Genomic DNA, 18,606 nt, shown 5'->3' on the forward strand with positions numbered 1-18,606 from the left:
TGTGATAGGTTCACTATAACTTCTTGCCTTAACCCATTTTGATTTCTTGAATCTCTGTTTTCTCTATATGTCATACCGCATATATTTTCACCTTGTCGTCGTTCCAATTATTATTAATTTTTTATGGTAGAACGTTGCTCACCGGCCACGAGTAAACCTGATGAATGGTAATATGAAAGGTAGTAAAGAATCTTTAAAGGAATTAGAAAGTGAATTTACATTCTTTCCGATAACCAAGCGGTCTGGAACACTAGCTAACGGAAACAGAATAACCCTCATGTAGCTACCAGGGTATATCAGGTAACTAGGAAGCAACAATCGTGTCAAAAAAGGAGCAACGACTCCATATTACGAACTGGAACAATCCCAAAGATCCATTACCATATCAGTTAAAAAGTCTGAGAAACTTCTGGATATGTCCAAAAATAACATTTAACTGATGGTATGTCTTCGGATAAATCAATTCCCCGACCTTAAGACGATAAGATTCTAACACCGCGTTTGTCCGGTTCATTTAAGAAAAGGGCTTAGATACCTCGAAGGTTTAGTACTAACACCTTGTGGTTAGGACAAAATCATCCAGAAAAGGAGGCAGTACAATGAGATGTAGAGTCACAAACGAAATATCTTTTAGGTATAGGTATTATGTCACCTCTATAAAAACGTTTTCCCAAGTAATATGAAGAGAATCCAAAAAAAAACAAACTAGAATATTCTGTTGTTGCATTTTTAAAGTTTTTGTGATAAAAGTATTGTACGATCCGGTGCTCAAAGTAAGGTAGCTCCTATGAGGAGAGTTGAGCTTTAGGACTGTACGATTTACCCCGAAATATTCTCGAAATTCTTCAAAGTAACCTCACAAATTTAAATACTTGTTTAGACGATACTAACCAATCTGTCGTTAACTTATACTTTGTCATGTTCCACATTACCTGATAGTCATTCCAAAAGCGTGTGTTTCGACAAACTTTTGAGGTTCCAGATTGCATGAAATCAATCAGATGCAGATTTAGTTCTCTAGGATTTATGGTTACGCCGAAAGTGGATCCCAACTTAATTTTTCTGCATAACAACATTTGTTGGTAGCTTTTATAGAATTCCAATTTAATGTTTTTTGAAAAAGTTCCAACAACGTGTATGTTTTGACGCTTCAGTTTATACTAGAAATGATAATTTATACAGAGTACTTTAAAGGAAAAATCTATCATAATATCAACTAGTACTCTACTATCTATACTATAAAGAAACATACTGAAAGAGACAAAACCTTCGGAGCTAATGGATATGTTGAGTGTAACAGATCAACTAGTGCTTGAAGTATTTGAGGTAAATAAAAAACCCGTAGTTGTGAATTGTTTTTATTTTTCGTGCATTCTTCAATATCATGTTAACAAGAACAAGTACGAGGGTTTTTCATAATATAACTTTGGAAAAAAGTTGAGAAAAACTCGATTTTATTCGATATGGTTTTAACTGAACGAAAAATTGCTAAAAATATTTCGAATTCGAATAAAAAAATTGTATCTTATCATGTAAAAAGCTCATTTTGGTAACACAAAATGTCAAGAGGATGAAACAGTAAGTGATAAATTGCACGAGAAAGTACAAAAAATATATTTTCTGGAACGAGGTTTTCCACAAAGCTATACCACTTATGAATAACCCTGTATACAATTTATATTTATAAAATACAATCAAGTTTTCGTCAAAAAAATTCCACCATCTCTATACTTGCTTATCTGTAATGTTCACATTAATCTATTGACTTGTTTAATAATATGCTTTATAAAATATTTAATTATGTACAAAGTACATATTTGTTATAAAATAAACATCGTTAGTATTACATAAAACAATTTTTTCGATTACATTTTAATAATAAACGTTAAACATTTTGTTACTATCAATGTAGATGGACAATCACAAATGGATCCAGAAAAAGAAGTAAAAGCACCACAAGTTCAAAATTTTTTAAATACTTTGAGATTCGAAAGATCGTAGAAATAAACAGTAAATATTTAGAAGTGCGCACCAAACTTACTCAGAAAATTTTTACGCGTATATAGAATTGTTTTTTAGTACTTCGAAGGTAATTAATATAACACTGATTATCTTATGTATATTGAATGTCAATAATTATCCAATATATCGGATTAGGCCGTCATCTATAGCAATAGCTAACATGAGGTTTAAAAACAAAGATTAGAACCTAACCTAACTAACCTCCTTTTCCCTCTACCTCTTGTATTGTGTCAAATTTTGAACTGGTAGCTCTGTTGAGAATTTCGTCACTACCTTTGATTTCGATGGTAAACACATTCGGAAATTGATCCGAGTTAATAGGGTGTTAGTCACATCTGATTCTTCTTACCCTGGTGGACCAGCGGGTAAACGTGATCAGCTGAGGGTTTTTTCATTTGTCTATGGTTTTTTGAAATGTTAAAATTATTTATTCACCTTAAATTGTTGTCTAATCATTCTCATGAGCAGCGTAATTGCTAGATTACTGAGGTTTTCATGAAAAAAAAAAAAAAAAAAATTAACGTGAAACGTGAACGAAAACAGCGATCAAATTGTCGTTCTAGGTTATGATTCGCAATCAGCTGACTCAGATGCCATGACGGATTTGTGGTAAAACGATAATTCTTACGTATATACAAATAGTATATATCAAAAGTGCTTTTATTGGGCGAAAAAATGTTAATTAAAAAAAAAACTTTATAGTATGTAAATTTAACACTTTTACACATCGACTCATGTAGCTTTAAAAAATGACCTTTTTATAAATTAATCAGTTAAACACTATATTTAAAGCTATTTTTGTCGATATACATGATAACGAATATTCTAGATTATTTTTAATTCGAGGCATAAAGATACAACATTCTAATTATCAAAAATAACTTGACTAGTTCATTTATCTTTTAAATGTTCCAAGGTATGAGTTGCAATTCGGACATGTGTGGGATACGTCCAAACATTTGTCTATACAACACGGAATCAGGCAACATCCGAAGAAGCATCTGTAAAAAAAATTAAAAAAGTAAAATTATTTAAATTTTCAATCGAATCGAGACTGAAATGTGAAATTCATAACACGGTTTTGATATACAATTGTTCCATCGCTGAAAATGTTTTAGTTAAACGTTTATTTTCGGTTTTCCAATTAATGAGACAATCTGTATACACCAAGATTAATTTACATATATAAAAGAATCGAGGCTCTTCCCACAATTGTTAACCTAACAAGGTCATATATATTGTATTAGTGATAGGTACAGTCTAGAAAAAAATAAAATGAATTTTTGATTATAGCAAAATTTTATATCATAAAAACTCGTTAAAATATTTATTTCCATCCATCTTTGATGTAGAGTTGTCACAATTTAAATGTTGACTTAAGTCATCACCGCTACCAACAGAGAAAAATAAAAAAAACTATAACAATATAACTAGATTCCAATTGGTTCTTAAACAGTTAAGCAATGAGTCTAGTTGTTGTGATTGGTTGAAAATAATCGATGGCGATAGGATACAAAGAAAAAATTTATGGATTGTCGAACGCGTAGCCCGAATTCAAATCCTATCAGATAAAATTGAGAGAAAATTTCGGGCGGGAAATTGAATAGCATTGAACAAGATCGAGCAAGGAAGCTACAGATTTTTTGTAGAGACTTTTGACCGCACGACGAGTGTAGTTAAAAAATTATCGGCTCTACTGATTACTAGTATAGTGTCAAATTTTGAATTGATGTGAATGTATAAAAATATCATCGACTGTGTTGATTTTTTAATGTTGAACTTTCTGATTTCGATCAAAAATAACGCGGACGTTGTAACTGACGTATCTCCAAAACGAATTCGTAGCGAGTAGGCGGTTGGCTATACATTACGTATGTATATTTAATACAGTATGTTTATTTATAGACCTAGGGAATCGTATATGTGATGTTTATAACTTTTTAATTAGTTAATCTGTGCAAACTCTACTTCCTCCATATTGAGTCACGTATATTCGTTGGTTCAATAATAAATAAACGTTTTAGATAATCTAAATATTGTTTTTTTTTGAATTCAATATGTAGTACTACAAAAATTAGTATTAATGATTATATCTTTTAAACTTAACAGGTGATCATCAGTCTCGAACTTCCCTATATAAAGCAATTAGATAATCAATTAATTATCTATGGCAATTATATACGATAAAAAAGGTCATGATGTAATCGTTTGAAGTAAACTAGTTATCAACGTGAATTATTGGAATATTGTAGGAGGAAATTATTAATAATCGTTTATAGTTGTACTATATTAACTTTATTAATGATAGCGATGACATAATTATTACACAGAAATGGTTTTTATGTACCTAAAATGTGAATATTGATTTTAAATTTGAAAAAATATGATTCAGATTATACTCACCCTATTAAACAAAGTATTGTCCCTGAAACGTATGCGATACAACCAGGTTGAGATTTGGTTGTCGTGTCAATTTCAGCATAACAATATGGGCATATCATATGCGTTGGATGTTTTCCTACTGGCACGACAGTCGTTACAATTTCTGGACCTTTTACAACTGCAATAAAAGAATTAAGGCATTTTATTAAATTTTATTTAACGTGGAGCGTTTGAATAACACCTTGGTCGAACAAAGGGGCACGAGTACGATTCCGTGACTGGATTTTGTAAATCGACCCAAAATAAGTCGGAAATGAACAATGAAATTTTTCGATATCTCGCTTCGTTTTCGAGATATCGATACTTGAAGTTGGGAAAATTTATTTTTATTCAATAATTGTATATATCAACTTAACCTAACCTAAACTTGTTGTGGTGCACTTTGAGTGTAAAAATTTCAAAAATCGTAGATTTTTTGACATTTTGTAAGTCGAAAATGAAGAATAAAATTTTTCGATATCTCGCTTCGTTTTCGAGATATCGATACTTGAAGTTGGGAAAATTTATTTTTATTCAATATTTGTATATATCAACTTAACCTAACCTAAACTTGTTGTCGTGCACTTTGAGTGTAAAAATTTCAAAAATCGTAGATTTTTTGACATTTTGTAAGTCGAAAATGAAGAATAAAATTTTTCGATATCTCGCTTCGTTTTCGAGATATCGATACTTGAAGTTGGGAAAATTTATTTTTATTCAATATTTGTATATATCAACTTAACCTAACCTAAACTTGTTGTCGTGCACTTTGAGTGTAAAAATTTCAAAAATCGTAGATTTTTTGACATTTTGTAAGTCGAAATTGAAGAATAAAATTTTTCGATATCTCACTTCGTTTTCGAGATATCGATACTTGAAGTTGGGAAAATTTATTTTTATTCAATAATTGTATATATCAACTTAACCTAACCTAAACTTGTTGTGGTGCACTTTGAGTGTAAAAATTTCAAAAATCGTAGATTTTTTGACATTTTGTAAGTCGAAAATGAAGAATAAAATTTTTCGATATCTCGCTTCGTTTTCGAGATATCGATACTTGAAGTTGGGAAAATTTATTTTTATTCAATAATTGTATATATCAACTTAACCTAACCTAAACTTGTTGTGGTGCACTTTGAGTGTAAAAATTTCAAAAATCGTAGATTTTTCGACATTTTGTAAGTCGAAAATGAAGAATAAAATTTTTCGATATCTCGCTTCGTTTTCGAGATATCGATACTTGAAGTTGGGAAAATTTATTTTTATTCAATAATTGTATATATCAACTTAACCTAACCTAAACTTGTTGTGGTGCACTTTGAGTGTAAAAATTTCAAAAATCGTAGATTTTTTGACATTTTGTAAGTCGAAAATGAAGCATAAAATTTTTCGATATCTCGCTTCGTTTTCGAGATATCGATACTTGAAGTTGGGAAAATTTATTTTTATTCAATATTTGTATATATCAACTTAACCTAACCTAAACTTGTTGTGGTGCACTTTGAGTGTAAAAATTTCAAAAATCGTAGATTTTTTGACATTTTGTAAGTCGAAAATGAAGAATGAAATTTTTCGATATCTCGCTTCGTTTTCAAGATATCGATACTTGAAGTTGGGAAAATTTATTTTTATTCAATATTTGTATATATCAACTTAACCTAACCTAAACTTGTTGTGGTGCACTTTGAGTGTAAAAATTTCAAAAATCGTAGATTTTTCGACATTTTGTAAGTCGAAAATGAAGAACGAAATTTTTCGATATCTCGCTTCGTTTTCGAGATATCGATACTTGAAGTTGGGAAAATTTATTTTTATTCAATAATTGTATATATCAACTTAACCTAACCTAAACTTGTTGTGGTGCACTTTGAGTGTAAAAATTTCAAAAATCGTAGATTTTTCGACATTTTGTAAGTCGAAAATGAAGAACGAAATTTTTCGATATCTCGCTTCGTTTTCGAGATATCGATACTTGAAGTTGGGAAAATTTATTTTTATTCAATAATTGTATATATCAACTTAACCTAACCTAAACTTGTTGTGGTGCACTTTGAGTGTAAAAATTTCAAAAATCGTAGATTTTTTGACATTTTGTAAGTCGAAAATGAAGAATAAAATTTTTCGATATCTCGCTTTGTTTTCGAGATATCGATACTTGAAGTTGGGAAAATTTATTTTTATTCAATAATTGTATATATCAACTTAACCTAACCTAAACTTGTTGTGGTGCACTTTGAGTGTAAAAATTTCAAAAATCGTAGATTTTTTGACATTTTGTAAGTCGAAAATGAAGAATGAAATTTTTCGATATCTCGCTTCGTTTTCGAGATATTGATATTTAAAGATGGGAAAATTTATTTTTAATCAATATTTGTATATATCAACTTAACCTAACCTAAACTTGTTGTGGTGCACTTTGAGTGTAAAAATTTCAAAAATCGTAGATTTTTTGACATTTTGTAAGTCGAAAATGAAGAATAAAATTTTTCGATATCTCGCTTCGTTTTCGAGATATCGATACTTGAAGTTGGGAAAATTTATTTTTATTCAATATTTGTATATATCAACTTAACCTAACCTAAACTTGTTGTGGTGCACTTTGAGTGTAAAAATTTCAAAAATCGTAGATTTTTTGACATTTTGTAAGTCGAAAATGAAGAATAAAATTTTTCGATATCTCGCTTCGTTTTCGAGATATCGATACTTGAAGTTGGGAAAATTTATTTTTATTCAATAATTGTATATATCAACTTAACCTAACCTAAACTTGTTGTGGTGCACTTTGAGTGTAAAAATTTCAAAAATCGTAGATTTTTTGACATTTTGTAAGTCGAAAATGAAGAATGAAATTTTTCGATATCTCGCTTCGTTTTCGAGATATTGATATTTAAAGATGGGAAAATTTATTTTTAATCAATATTTGTATATATCAACTTACCTAACCTAAACTTGTTGTGGTGCACTTTGAGTGTAAAAATTTCAAAAATCGTAGATTTTTTGACATTTTGTAAGTCGAAAATGAAGAATGAAATTTTTCGATATCTCGCTTCGTTTTCGAGATATCGATACTTGAAGTTGGGAAAATTTATTTTTATTCAATATTTGTATATATCAACTTAACCTAACCTAAACTTGTTGTGGTGCACTTTGAGTGTAAAAAGTTCAAAAATCGTGAATTTTTTACAGCCAAAATTATCTAAAAAAATTTTCTTCGCGTCAGGATTATTTTAGTTTTATTTTTTTTCTTTTGGGGGTTTCGCCCCTGGACCCTGGTTTGACCAAAAGCCGCAGACCGCTAGGAACGGGTGAGTTTGGAGAGGGGAGATTGGGGACAGATATATTCGAAGGGGGTAGATTTGGAATGATTTTTTTTATTCGGTTGAGTTTGTCGTTAAAAATAGGATAAATTATGTAAAAATAATAGCTAGATAACTTTTTAAAAATAATTTATAAATAATGAAAAATAACCGACAATTCTTTATGAAAAATATCAAATTATTCATGTATTTATCGTATGTTAACTTATATTCAACACAAAGTGATGAAAGTTATCAAAAATGGCTCATTTTGTTATAAAAATCTGTTTTTTTCAATATAATTTTGGAGTATCAGGGTAAATAATATAAAAATTAAATAAAAAATCTTTTGTTTATTGAATTACAAGATTCATATTGAATTCGAATTCATAAAATATAAATTTGAAACAAAGTATTGAACGCCATCTGTTCCATAAAGCGAATTTTGAACTTCAAGTGTCGATATCTCGAAAACGAATCGAGATATCAAAAAATTTCATTCTTCGTACGCTCCCCAATAAAAGTATTGCTCCGATGAGCGCTTTCTTACTCAAAAAAGGATTAAGAGTAATTTTGAAATCTTTGAAATCACAGAGAGGAAAAATATTTGAAACAGTATAGTAGAAAAAAGTTATTATTGTACAAAACAATGATTATTCCGACTGTACTGCATGGGTGTCAGTCCTAGGTGCTAAATTAGAACAGTGCTGCAAAAATATTAGTGGGGGAGAGAGAAGAAGAACAGAGAATTTGCATAATATTAAACTAAGTTTAATATTACGCAAATAGTAAGAGAAATTTCAAAATTGAATTTTTTTCAGAAATTAGACAAAAAAATCATGTTTTCGTCATTTCTTACAGCTTTTTTGCAAAAAAAATAATGATAATATTGCGATTTTAAGTCGATATCCAGTGAAACGCAATGAAGTTTTAAAAATGATTGTTTCTTTTCAAACTAGCGTCTTCGTTCTGAGAAGAACGCGTTTGAAACAATAACCTTACCAAGCAACGCTTCGTTTTCAACAGATGTCGAGTTACAATGTGTCTAAAAATTTCCACTTAAATACATAAAAAGACATCCCATGTCGGTTTGCATAATATCCGCGAATCCATTCAATTCTACTTTATTTTGATTAACGCTGTATAAAATCGTAAGTATAATGAATATAGGGAACGTTTGATCTTATTTTAATAAAAATTCTAATGAATACAACCCATCCAAATTAGATTATGTTGTCATTTAGTTATGAATTTTATTAATATTTATGTTTATATATGTAAATCGAAACCATAAAATATTTTGATGGAATATTTGACCTTCTAAACAAACAACGCGTCAAATTGTTGTTATTTGCCATATGTCCTACTTAGCGGTGACATCACGTAGGTTGGGCAGTCACTAAATGGTAATACTTCTTATGATTAATTACTAAACATCGTTACTTGGCAGACATATTAATCAATTACGATATTACGAGTTTTTACAATGTTAAATACTAATCCTAAACCAGAAGGGTGGCATTTTTAGTACACCATCGGAAAGGGGTACAAACATATCTACAACCATCTTTAAAACTAACTAGCATCTCGTCTATTGTCCTGAAACCACTGCATCACAGTTTTAATAATTATGACACATCCTTTTGGACGGTCCAGAAATTATTTATGCGTCTAGCAGACTGACTTTTTGATCCACGATTTTGCCCTACGATTTAATTTATACTTTATACCCTTAATTCGATGGAAATATCTGTTTATCCTGATTGTATTCGCCAGGATTCATAAATTCCTTCATGTATTCTTTGTACGAGAGTAAGGAAGGTAGTGGGCGAATGAGTATTTTCCTTTTTCCGATTCCCGAATCATCAATATCTTTTACTTCTCAGCGTATACAAGAAAATGCTACATAATGCTATTTAATTGGTAAATGTTTTCTTTTTCTTGTTGAAGGACGAGCGCCAATCAATTCAGTTATCTGACCTCTTGTGAATTGTGTTTTGAAAGCTTAACACGTGCCGGAAAATAATGTCATCTCGGTTTTTTTGTAGTATATTTCCAAGAAAAATAATATTGTTGGCACTAACTTAACCATTTACTTTCTATGATTTAATTTAAACATTTAGTCCTTATAAAGGGTTTTCCAATAAGAGGTGCTATTTTGAACAGCCCGCTATTTCGGTAAATGTCACTTTTGAAGCTGTCATTTTTTGACATTTGACAAGTAGAAACTACGCCATTAATGATACACGCTTCAACGGCGCATTGAAATTATTAAAATTCACTATAAAAATGGTGAAAGTTTGGCAGAGACGGTTGGTAAAACTAAAACATTTTTGGGTCGACGTGAAGCACCTTCTCGGACCGCAATACAGAAATTGGTGGAAAAATTTGAGCTGTTGGGACGAAGTTAGTGATGTGAAGAATAAAATCCGTGCACGTCGCTCAAGAACAACTGAGAATATTGCTGCTGTAGCCCAAAGTGTTGAAGAAAACCCAGGTTTGTCCATTTTTCGTCGTTCTTTGGAATTAGCCATTCCACAAACGTCATTACACCGTATTTTGCATAAAGACTTGGGTCTTAAGGCCTATAAAGTTCAGTTAACACAAGAACTCAAGCCGGACGATCATCAACAACGTCGTGCTTTGCTGATTGGGTCCTTGAAATGCATGAAAATGATCCGGAATCATCTTAACTGATGAGGCCCGTTTCCACCTTGGTGGTTACGTCAATAAACAAAATTGTCGAATCTGGGGCTCGGAAAACCCAAGAGTTATTGTTGAAAATCCTTTCCATCTTCAACGCGTGACTGTTCGGTACGGTTTATGGTCTGGCGACGGTGTCATTGGACCTTACTTTTTCGAAAATGAGGCTGGAACAACAGTTACGGTGAAGGGATTGCGCTATCGAGAGATGATTAATGATTTTTTATGGCCGGAATTGGATGGTATTGATTTGGTCAACGTTTACTTTCAACAAGACGGCCACACAAGCAACGAAACCATCTCGATCTTTTACGGGAAAAATTTCCGGACCGTGTTATCTCTCGAAGACTTTTTCCTTTGGGGCCAACAAAGAAAGATAAGGTCTACGCCAACAGTCCAGCATCGATTCAAGACCTCAAAGATGGAATTTGTGAAGGTATCGAGGACATAGGGCAGCCGCTTTGCAATTTAGTTAGGTTAGGTTAGGTTAGAAATATAATATGGTCTTGTAAGCGCAGTCGTGGCGGCCATTTGGCTGATGTTGTGTTCCATTATTCCTTCTTCTTCATAATTAAATAAACATCCGATCATTTATCTCAAAAAATGGCATTTTTCTTTGAATTAATCAAAATAACACCTCTTATTGGAAAACCCCTTATATGTAATACTATCTGAGGTAAATGTCTTTGTGACATCAATATAACGTATTCCAAATTCTATTCTTTCGTAGATCACATTTGACGAGATATTTGGGAACGTTCAATTAATTACTTGCCCGTTTCGTACTTTTCTTTTTATACATTTCTCGCTTATTCCACCTTTTTTTATATATTTCTTAATAATATATCGTCGTAATTTTAGGTCCCTTTTAATTGTAATTGGTTTTTAATAGGTAACAATCTTGTTGTTTCGACCTACTATCGACCTGATTTAAGTTAAATGTTAATTTTATGACTTCAAGGTCTCCATATGTGTTTGTTTATTTTTCTTTATTAGATACTTAAAAAAATTTATTTCACTATTATTTATAACTATTTATTACATCCATATTTTCGGGTAATTTCTATAAGTTTACGAACTAAAAATTGTGTAACTTTTCAAAAGGTTTCGAGTTTTTTATTATCACATTTAAAATTCAAATTCTCATTGTCTATAAAAATAAACCAGTCTCGAATCAAGACCTCTAACAAGAAGATAACTGCGTCATCATTATATCCACTTCAGGCTATTACCTTCATTAAATTAAAACACGTACATATATAATTTCAAAAGTTAATATTCATTCCCTCTTAAATCCTTATTAGACTGTAGTCGAAAATACTTACAGGAATGGTTAGGTACGTAAGGACTAGAGGGTGGAACGCCCCCAACGGCTTGTGCATAACTTGGCGGAGCGGCTTGCGGGGGCCCGTAGGGAGGGGGCATCGAATAATTACTTTTACTCATATTCACACAATATAAAAATGCTCGCACTAAATCTAAATATATCGTTGTTTTATTTCACCAAACACCTTGCGACACTCACTCGCTTACTACTAATTTTAACAATACTTGGGTCAACAGAATGTTAATTGGGTTATGCGATATATAGAGCGCGTTATACAAAACACTTTTTTAATTTGAAGATCAGCGTGAAAATGTTGCGGAGGTCATTCTCTATATTTACTTTATTGCGAACGACGAGAGAGAATGAAATCGAACTGCGAAACTAAATCGAACGGCGACGTAACTACCAATACGGTCAGCAACGTGATTTATACAAAACTATAGTGTTGGTAAGTCTAGCGAGCTTACTTTCTATCTACTCGCGTTTTATTCCGAGCTCTTTTGTTGATATTCTAATAGTTCGAGGTCATCTTCCATGTGAAACTCCACTCTACTCAATATAAAGAGATTTAGGCAGACCTCTGATAACGACAAGTATGTAACGACGTGGATACACAAGGTGTTCTCACAAATACATAATATTTTTTTGGTTAGAGCGTTTATTAATATATATATAGTGTGTCTAAAAATTGGTATTTATTTTTTTAACTATTATTATTCACTATTCAATGAATTTTGTTTATTTGCTAATACAGAAAAAAGTATTTTTAGTTATTTTGTTTTACGATACGCCAAAGATTTATTCCTGTATGCTTGTTGAATAAATAGATCCAAGGGGAACCCAATTTTTACAGCTGATCAGTTAATTCCACTCCTTTTAGAAAGTTTCGATTGTGAGTTGACTGTAGCTGCCAGAGATTATCGTCTTCTAAGTCATACGATTCTTGTTGGATATCCTGTAGTGTCTTACTAGAACAAATCGTCTTTTTTGATTCCCACAGCATTTTCAAGTGCCTAGGACAACTTTATTTCGTCTCTGCCAATAAAATGAACAGTCTCCAGAAGTGGCAGCAGCTACTACATTAGGACGAAAAACTGTCTTGGGCTCCAAACTTGAACGACAGCTACTGGAATACGTACTAATAATGGAGAGCAAGTTTCACGGTTTAACAAGAACTGATCTTCGCGACAAAAGTGGTTAGAGTTATTTTTAAAGCTCCAAGAAAAATAATATTGTTGGCACTAACCTAACCATTTACTTTCTATGATTTAATTTAAACATTCAGTCCTTATAAAGGGTTTTCCAATAAGAGGTGTTATTTTGAACAGCCCGCTATTTCGGTAAATGTCACTTTTGAAGCTGTCATTTTTTGACATTTGACAAGTAGAAACTACGCCATTAATGATACACGCTTCAACAACGCATTGAAATTATTAAAATTCACTATAAAAATGGCGAAAGTTTGGAAGAGACGGCTCGTAAAACTAAAACATTTTTGGGTCGACGTGAAGCACCTTCTCGGACCGCAATACATAAATTGGTGGAAAAATTTGAGCTGTTGAGACGAAGTTAGTGTAGTGAAGAATAAAACCCGTGCACGTCGCTCAAAAACAACTGAGAATATTGCTACTGTAGCTCAAAGTGTTGAAGAAAACCCAGGTTTGTCCATTTCTCGTCGTTCTTTGGAATTAGCCATTCCACAAACGTCATTAGTTTCACGGTTTAACAAGAACTGATCTTCGCGACAAAAGTGGTTAGAGTTATTTTTAAAGCTCCAAGAAAAATAATATTGTTGGCACTAACCTAACCATTTACTTTCTATGATTTAATTTAAACATTCAGTCCTTATAAAGGGTTTTCCAATAAGAGGTGTTATTTTAAAAAGCCCGCTATTTCGGTAAATGTCACTTTTCAAGCTGTCATTTTTTGACATTTGACAAGTAGAAACTACGCCATTAATGATACACGCTTCAACAACGCATTGAAATTATTAAAATTCACTATAAAAATGGCGAAAGTTTGGAAGAGACGGCTCGTAAAACTAAAACATTTTTGGGTCGACGTGAAGCACCTTCTCGGACCGCAATACATAAATTGGTGGAAAAATTTGAGCTGTTGAGACGAAGTTAGTGTAGTGAAGAATAAAACCCGTGCACGTCGCTCAAAAACAACTGAGAATATTGCTGCTGTAGCTGAAAGTGTTGAAGAAAACCCAGGTTTGTCCATTTCTCGTCGTTCTTTGGAATTAGCCATTCCACAAACGTCATTAGTTTCACGGTTTAACAAGAACTGATCTTCGCGAAAAAAGTGGTTAGAGTTATTTTTAAAGCTCCAAGAAAAATAGTATTGTTGGCACTAACCTAACCATTTACTTTCTATGATTTAATTTAAACATTCAGTCCTTATAAAGGGTTTTCCAATAAGAGGTGTTATTTTAAAAAGCCCGCTATTTCGGTAAATGTCACTTTTCAAGCTGTCATTTTTTGACATTTGACAAGTAGAAACTACGCCATTAATGATACACGCTTCAACAACGCATTGAAATTATTAAAATTCACTATAAAAATGGCGAAAGTTTGGAAGAGACGGTTCGTAAAACTAAAACATTTTTGGGTCGACGTGAAGCACCTTCTCGGACCGCAATACATAAATTGGTGGAAAAATTTGAGCTGTTGAGACGAAGTTAGTGTAGTGAAGAATAAAACCCGTGCACGTCGCTCAAAAACAACTGAGAATATTGCTACTGTAGCTCAAAGTGTTGAAGAAAACCCAGGTTTGTCCATTTCTCGTCGTTCTTTGGAATTAGCCATTCCACAAACGTCATTAGTTTCACGGTTTAACAAGAACTGATCTTCGCGAAAAAAGTGGTTAGAGTTATTTTTAAACCGTCATAAAGATAAACCAACTGGTACATCATTTGCCAGAGCATTTGGATTTGATAAAGAAAAAGTGGAAGCCTTTTCCAACCTCCTCGAAGAGCTTTACACTGAGAATAACTATCCACCAAATGGTATTTACAACGTGGATGAATCAGGGCTCACAACAGTACAAAGTAAGATACCACAAAGGTAAACGCCAGGTAGCTGCACTGACTTCAGCAGAAAGAGGATCTCTGATGACAATAGTTGTTACTGGTCATTTTGTGCTACCGTGCATTATTTTTTCCAGAAAAAATATGAGTGCTCAGCTAACTAGAGGCCGTCCTCCAGGATCAGTCGGAGTTGCACATCCATCAGGGTGGATACAAATGAACATCTTTACAGACAGAGGGTTTTACTTCGGTATAATAGATAGATATTGCTAGGGAAAATAACGTGGACATAGTTTCGTTACCTCTTCATACGACTCATAAATTGCAGCCGTTAGATAAGACTTTCATGGGGCCTTTAAAAACATACTATAGTGAGGAATGTGGATTAGAGACAACAACAGACCTCTAAGTCCATATGATATTGTGGAGCTGTTTCGCAAATCCTATTTGAAAGTACAAACAGGCAAAATTGCAGCCACTGGATTGTGGCCTTTAAATAAAAATGTCTTCAGCGATGTGGAATTTATTGCTGCGCAACAAAATGCTGTACAACCAATATCCCTCCGCTGGAATCAAGATCTGAAACTGGTCAAGTTCTGGTAGAAAAATCTGCACCACAAACAACTGCTAATTTACAACCTGAATCTTCGACTTCTGGGCTTAATCGCAGCAGTTTGGGTCTGGTGTCTCCGTATGCCGTAAGACCAGTGCCAGAGAAACGAAGAAAAGTATCTAGCAGAGGAAGAAAAACTGCTGTAGCAGCAGCCATAACATCTTCTCCATACAAAAATGATTTAGAAAATATAGAAAAAAATGAAGAGACAAGAAAAAGAAAGTAAATTAGCCACGACAAAGAATAAGAGGAGAAACAAACAAACGAAGAAAAATAAGGATGATAGTGAAGAAAAAAAAATTCTGAGGAACTAGACGTTATCCGGTTTGATGAAGGTAGTGAACATGGAGGAGTTGATGGACCAAGTATCTCCTGACTCTGCTGATGCAGAATGTATGTTCTGTTCAAGACTTTTTTCCATGGATAAAAGTGGAGAAAGGTGGATTAAATGCTTGATATGTGGGCTCTTCGACTTCTGGGCTTAATCGCAGCAGTTTGGGTCTGGTGTCTCCGTATGCCGTAAGACCAGTGCCAGAGAAACGAAGAAAAGTATCTAGCAGAGGAAGAAAAGCTGCTGTAGCAGCAGCCATAACATCTTCTCCATACAAAAATGATTTAGAAAATATAGAAAAATATGAAGAGACAAGAAAAAGAAAGTAAATTAGCCACGACAAAGAATAAGAGGAGAAACAAACAAACGAAGAAAAATAAGGATGATAGTGAAGAAAAAAAAATTCTGAGGAACTAGACGTTATCCGGTTTGATGAAGGTAGTGAACATGGAGGAGTTGATGGACCAAGTATCTCCTGACTCTGCTGATGCAGAATGTATGTTCTGTTCAAGACTTTTTTCCATGGATAAAAGTGGAGAAAGGTGGATTAAATGCTTGATGTGTGGGCTCTGGTCACTTTATGATTGTGCTGGTCCAGAGTTTGATACTTGGATCTGTGACTTTTGCAAGTAATTGAGTTATTCATTTGTAATTTTAATTTGATAACTAATACATTTGATTAAAGGCTGCTAAACATTAAACTGATTTAATTAATACCAAGTTTTTTTTATATCCCAAAAAAATGGTATTGCATATTTGGTGACTTTCCTCTAACATGGTGAACTCGTTCTTAATTTTGAAAATAGAGAAAGGGAGACAGAAACATGTTTTCTTCTCAAAAAATTGTTTACAATTTGTAGACAAAAACTGAAAAACGTACGCAAGGAAACGAACATATCTTTCAAATAATCTTTAATTTTATATTATAGTCTGAATTTTGTTCAGAAGAAAATTGAGCTCATATTTTGACTGTAATTTTGAATTTTCCCTTGAAAATGTTCGAAATTTAGTATAAAAATCTTTGTAAAGTGACGAGTGTACAATGACAGTTTGTGGGGGGGCCGTTTTCGTACAAACTAACACAAGTATATTAACTGCGAGTAAAAATAACAAAAAACATAAAAAATTGTAAATATTATTATTAATTTGTATCCTTATATAAATAAACAACGTATTTTCGATATTATTTTTATTTAAAAACCTCCTGTTACAAAAATAGACGCTCCAGTTATGTAAGAACTTTTGTCAGAGGCCAGGAAAGTTATCGCTTCGGCAATTTCTGAAAATAGAATAAAACACACATTTTTTACTTAATATTTCATTTAAAACAAACCAAACATGATCTATACGGACGCAGATGTCCGTCATCAAACATCAAGAAGAAATAACATAGTGAAAACACATAATACAAACAAAATATCCAAAATACCAAATTTGATCTATTAGATTAAATAATTATTTATTCAAAATGTTTACAAGGTTTATGGAACAAAAATAAAATAATATATGGAAATATCCTATTGACATTTGACAATATTGTCAAATGAGAGGCTAAGAAACCGAAATAAAGGACAAGTTATTGTCAATATTATAATATTATCATTATAATTACCTTCCGGCTCTCCGAATCTGCCCATTGGTATCATTGATCTGAAACGATCTTTAACTTTATCAGGTACACTTTGAATCATATTAGTTTTTATCATTCCAGGAAAAACTGCATTTACCCTTATGCCCAATTTGGCGAATTCTTTAGATGCAGTTTTTGTTAATAGTTCCACTCCAGCTTTGCTCGCCGTATAATTAGACTGACCTATATTACCATATTTACCTACTATGCTAGATATGTTTATTATAGAGCCACTTTGGATTCCGTGCTCCACTATGGCATTCGCGAATGTTTTTATTATCAAAAACGTTCCCTGAAAACATCGAGAATCAACTAATGGAGGTGTACTCGGTATATAGAGAGAAGTTTCGCTTTTTAAGGTTATGTTGTCGACATCATCGGAGGTCCTGCAACAACTTTAGCTACTCCCCCTGTAACCAGCCTGCGGCGCAAGAGGGCCACGAAAGAATCAATTTGATTCCTGTCGCGATCCTTTGGGTCATAACCGCCGAAAGAATAGATTATAATAGACAAACTTTGGTAAAAATTTAAAAAAAATCTGGGGGTACTTACTTTTAAATTAACATTTATAACTTGATCAAAATCTTCCTCGGATAATTTTAATATAAAATTGTCCCTCGTTATTCCGGCACAGTTAACGATTATAGAAGGAGGTTTTGAAAATTTTTCCAAACTTTTTTCTAATGTATTATTAATACTAGTAGATTTAGTTACGTCTAATTCCACTCCTAAATGTTTTTCTTTCGATTTATCGTTAATAATATCTAAAGTATCCTTAATTCCTTTCGGATCTCTGTCGGCTACTATGACCGAAGCGCCTTCTTTCGAAAAAATCCTACACGTGGCTCTACCTATTCCAGAAGCTCCACCTACAATATATAACCTCAAAATTTTGAATTTCTTGTATTTATCACATGTAAAATATTGTCGTAAATCGATTGTATCGATTTTTAAAGGTTAACTAACCTGTTACTAAAGCTAATTTGCCTACGAGAGACATTTTTAGTTACGACGTACTAATCCGAGTGTAGATAATTTCGAACTACTGACATTTAATTAAAGATATCCTTGAAAATTGTTGTGAATAAAACATAAATATATTCGATACCGTAAATCGATGTTCGTTCGTTTCGACTCGACTCGAACTCAACGACGAAATTCAATCACAATGGAATAAAAATTTTTGATGTTTTGATTATTTCGAAATATTTTTTTCAATTGAATCGAAAGAT

General features: G+C 32.5%; 2 protein-coding genes across 2 annotated transcripts; both read right to left on the reverse strand.

Moving 5' to 3' along the window:
- Window positions 1-1,342: 1,342 nt before the first annotated feature.
- Window positions 1,343-12,390, reverse strand: LOC130446226 (LITAF domain-containing protein). The gene is made up of 3 exons (XM_056782325.1): window positions 11,768-12,390; window positions 4,426-4,582; window positions 1,343-3,023 (listed from the first exon to the last, which is right to left on the reverse strand). Exons 1-3 carry the CDS (start codon window positions 11,886-11,888, stop codon window positions 2,918-2,920), a joined length of 384 nt encoding a protein of 127 aa, XP_056638303.1. The 5' UTR covers window positions 11,889-12,390; the 3' UTR covers window positions 1,343-2,917.
- A 4,474-nt stretch (window positions 12,391-16,864) lies between these two features.
- LOC130446228 (estradiol 17-beta-dehydrogenase 8) lies at window positions 16,865-18,606 on the reverse strand. The gene is made up of 4 exons (XM_056782327.1): window positions 18,341-18,606; window positions 17,927-18,243; window positions 17,357-17,666; window positions 16,865-17,023 (listed from the first exon to the last, which is right to left on the reverse strand). The coding sequence occupies exons 1-4, from the start codon at window positions 18,372-18,374 to the stop codon at window positions 16,938-16,940; spliced, it is 747 nt and encodes a 248-aa protein (XP_056638305.1). The 5' UTR covers window positions 18,375-18,606; the 3' UTR covers window positions 16,865-16,937.

Source organism: Diorhabda sublineata, chromosome 7 (genome assembly GCF_026230105.1).
Source record: "Diorhabda sublineata isolate icDioSubl1.1 chromosome 7, icDioSubl1.1, whole genome shotgun sequence".
NCBI classification, from domain to species: Eukaryota; Metazoa; Arthropoda; class Insecta; order Coleoptera; family Chrysomelidae; genus Diorhabda; species Diorhabda sublineata.